The 3734-nt window shown below is 35.9% G+C and overlaps 1 protein-coding gene across 1 annotated transcript; it reads right to left on the reverse strand.

Moving 5' to 3' along the window:
* Positions 1-136: 136 nt before the first annotated feature.
* LOC124924934 (probable inactive histone-lysine N-methyltransferase SUVR1) lies at positions 137-3525 on the reverse strand. The gene is made up of 9 exons (XM_047464916.1): positions 3319-3525; positions 3041-3206; positions 2845-2976; positions 1761-2725; positions 1395-1669; positions 1254-1320; positions 995-1045; positions 603-702; positions 137-243 (listed from the first exon to the last, which is right to left on the reverse strand). Exons 1-9 carry the CDS (start codon positions 3523-3525, stop codon positions 137-139), a joined length of 2070 nt encoding a protein of 689 aa, XP_047320872.1.
* Between the last annotated feature and the right edge of the window lie 209 nt (positions 3526-3734).

Raw genomic sequence — 3734 nt, forward strand, 5'->3', positions numbered from 1 at the left:
TGTTCTTAAAAAATTCACCACTTAGTAATATATATTAGAAAATGAAATAATAAATATAGAGAGAAATTTAAATAAATTTCTAATGAATTTATTTTGAAGTATATAAAATATCAATTTTAGTGACCTTTCAGAGTGATTAGAAGAGGAGAGTGATCCTATATAGTAGCCAAATGCAATATCCAAAGTTATTAAGATCCACATAATCACTGTCATCAACAGAGCAGAGACACATATTCACAAGACCTAAAAGCAGAGACTAGAAATATCATCAAGAACATGTATAATTAGAAATTAATAACTTAAAACTGTATTTGTAAGAATGGTACTTCTTCCACAAACAAAATAAATTCTGTGTTTTCCGCCGCAATTCTGTGTATATTAACATAAAAAACAATGCTCCAAATCATCATCAATCGCGGCAAGACGACTTGCAGTTCAATGACCAAAATGCTTCATCTTCATTGTTCTGATTTAGATCCTATTCCAGAATGTAAAAAAATATATATAAAAAAAAAGTACTGTCATGCCTATAACAATCAAATTAATGCAACTTCTTCTATCAATGTTGGGATTACAGAAACAATACTAAGGGAACAACTTACTTCTCTTGCGTCTAATATTTCGACAGTACTTGCTGCCGCATTCGCACTTAAAGGCCTTGACTGTTGGATCTTCGTGATCATCAAAATCAATCCCATAATCCTGCACAAAATTGCACTTGCATGTAAGGTTTCAATGTCAAATTCAATATGAAAATATTCAAAAATTAAATTCAAATAATCTCACAAGGAAGGTGTCTAATCGGGAATTCATTGAAAATCAAGATATATGGATTTAAAATACATATCGGGTCAAAGATTAAAAATCTTCCAAATATCTACAAATTAAGAGATATGTTACCAATTTAGAAGATATGTTACTTATTAGACTTTATTTTAATTACCTATAACAGTACAACAGTCTATGGTAGTGACAATTATCAATAACAACTTACCCGGGTCAATTCCTCGAATGCTTTCACTTCTCTTGTCGTGAAGAAAGCAAGCTGCGGGAAAAGAGTAACCGGGCATTAATAAATTGAGGAAATCAGATAAGTGATATGTATATTTTTTATTTTTGTAAATGGTCCCGGTTTGAAGACTCAAACTCTCGTGACCATGAGAACATGAATTCTTGTGCTCTACCCAAGAACTACGAGTCTCCACATAAGTGATATATATTGATGTGAATAAAGGAAGAAGAAGATACCATACATGATAATAAGTATGATTGGGTGTCTCCACTTCCACTGGTATCCCAACCAGACTGGGATCGAAACATCTAACACAATATAACATGAAATAAATAGGCAGCGTACATAACATGATAATAGTCACAGTTCATATGGAACTTACCTATGATTGATAAACCTTGAAATGTTCCCATAACGACTAGAATCCAAGCATAGAGCTTTTTCATCTTTTAAGATACGTTTCTCTGCACATGACCAATCTGCATCAAGCAAAACATGGTATGCATGTGCTTCTTCACTATTTGCTCTGGCTGACGCTCGCTTATAAAACTCCTCATTTGTCAAGATTTCGCCCACATATTCACATACAAAAGCCCCCTTTCGAAGGTCCTGCAATGTTCGAAGGCCCCATCCTCTGCCTTCCGGGGTCATAAAAACCTATAAAGAAAGGATGCAAACAATAATGAGAGGGAAATCAAAGTCATATTATTTATTATGTATGGATGCCCTTAATGTATATTATTCTAACCTGCAAGTTGATCGTTATGCCACGCTGCACAACCTGATTTCCACATTTTTTGCTACAACCGCATTTCCTCCAGCATTCTTTTATGAATTCCCTTATCGAGTGACCTTTACAAGGTTCCAAGATTTTCTCATTTTTAAATCTTTCAAGTGGGCACTCCTTACAGTAGCATTGTGGACAGTTCTTTTGTGGATCACGATTCATAGAGATACACTCATTTAAAAAGTCTTCTTTAACAAGACCCTCTATGGTGTATGCACAATGACCACCGGGGCCACAGGCACAAGGTACCGACGCTGATAGACAATTTCCTGAACATGATGCACCACTCTTATCATCACCAAGTCGGGACAGTGAGAAGCCCACATTTGCACGTTTAAAGACCATGTTCCGGGGAATATAACTAAACAATGGCAGGCATTCATCATTCACCTCATTCACCAGTGTAATTACTGCTCTTTCATGCCCTTTGGCAACATCATAGTCGTGATGGGAGCTCAGATTATCTTTTTGATGGATGGATTTGTAACTTTCAGAGACATTTTCTTCATTCGCAGCTATGTTGCCGGTATGCTTTGATAAACCAAAAGCTTCTACAACATAATTTTCCGATTTTGTTCCTTGTTCAAGAAAACAGTTGCACATATCTCTCATAACATTCTTCAGAGAGAAACTTTGGTCCACGATATTGTAGGATGTGAGGAGTTTATCCTCCACCATTTTCAGAACAGCATCAAAACTAGGCATATGGAAATCAGATCTTCTAATAGCAGAATTACAACTCAAATAAATTTTCACCTCTCCAGAGGATGAGGCAGCTATTTCTACATCAGTACAAGGGTCATCCACAAGATTTGCAGCCTTCTCATTTTGCTTTCCATCTTCATGAATTTTAACTGCGTCAATAATGACTGATTCTGGACAAGCTGCCCTTCTTCTAACTGTATTTTCCTTACGTGATGAAGCTTCTGAGATTAGAAATAAAAAAATCAATAAATTATAACTGCATCCCTGAGCACGGTTTCAATGTCCCCAAAAGGGCAAATAAGTATGAGCAGTCTAACGAATGAGATCTCATTAAATGCACCTGGATGAATCACAGAAACTGGAAGAATCATTCGGACCGTGCCATCAGTGATTTCTTCATCTTCTTCCAGCCCAGTTTCATCTGTAAGAGTTGCCTTGCCCTTTCCCTTGCCCTTGACATTGCTCCTGTAGCCTGCTGTAGTACAAACTTAATCAGATCATGTTACTGAAAACTAGCTTACTTCTGTTAGACGCACCTTTTTGAAAAGCCTTGAACGGTGGTTCCTGTATTTTTAATGCTTGTTTTCCTCTGCTTCTTGTCCAATGATGGTTTTCACCCGCTGAGAGGCTAGTGTTATCTGTATACTCTATACATAATCTTTTCGAGGGTCTTTCAGTCTCATCGGCTTCAGATTCCTTCACCTTCAAAATAATAACATGTTAACCATAAAAAATATAGAAGAGAAAAAGACCCAATCTTTCAATAACTTATGCAGATAAAGATCTTAACAAAAGATGAGAAACATAAACATACATCATTATTTCCAGGAGTGACCTGTGCTTCATCATCGTCAAATATAACATCGGCGAGGGCTCTGTAATTTTCTGCCTCAATAAATTCCCAATTTCTTTTATAAATTTTCAAAAGTTTCTGTAATACTGGTTTTGCTTTTTCCTCAGGGATACCCAGATCCCTCATTGCACTAAGTGCTTTTGCAGTCCTTGGATTAATTGGTGCCATTATTTTTCTAAGACTCTTTTTTTTTTCTGCAGAAAAATAATGTGGGTCATTATTGATGTATGTGAGGGTGCACTAAAAATCCTGACTTAAATCACTTCAAATGATGACATGCAAGAGCATAAACAATTAATAGGTGACAAAATGCAATATTCATTGTGTTATTTGAGATGGGATTATTTCATGATGTTCAAAATACTTGGGTGGTATTT

The sequence above is a fragment of the Impatiens glandulifera genome, chromosome 2 (genome assembly GCF_907164915.1).
Source record: "Impatiens glandulifera chromosome 2, dImpGla2.1, whole genome shotgun sequence".
Taxonomy (NCBI): domain Eukaryota; kingdom Viridiplantae; phylum Streptophyta; class Magnoliopsida; order Ericales; family Balsaminaceae; genus Impatiens; species Impatiens glandulifera.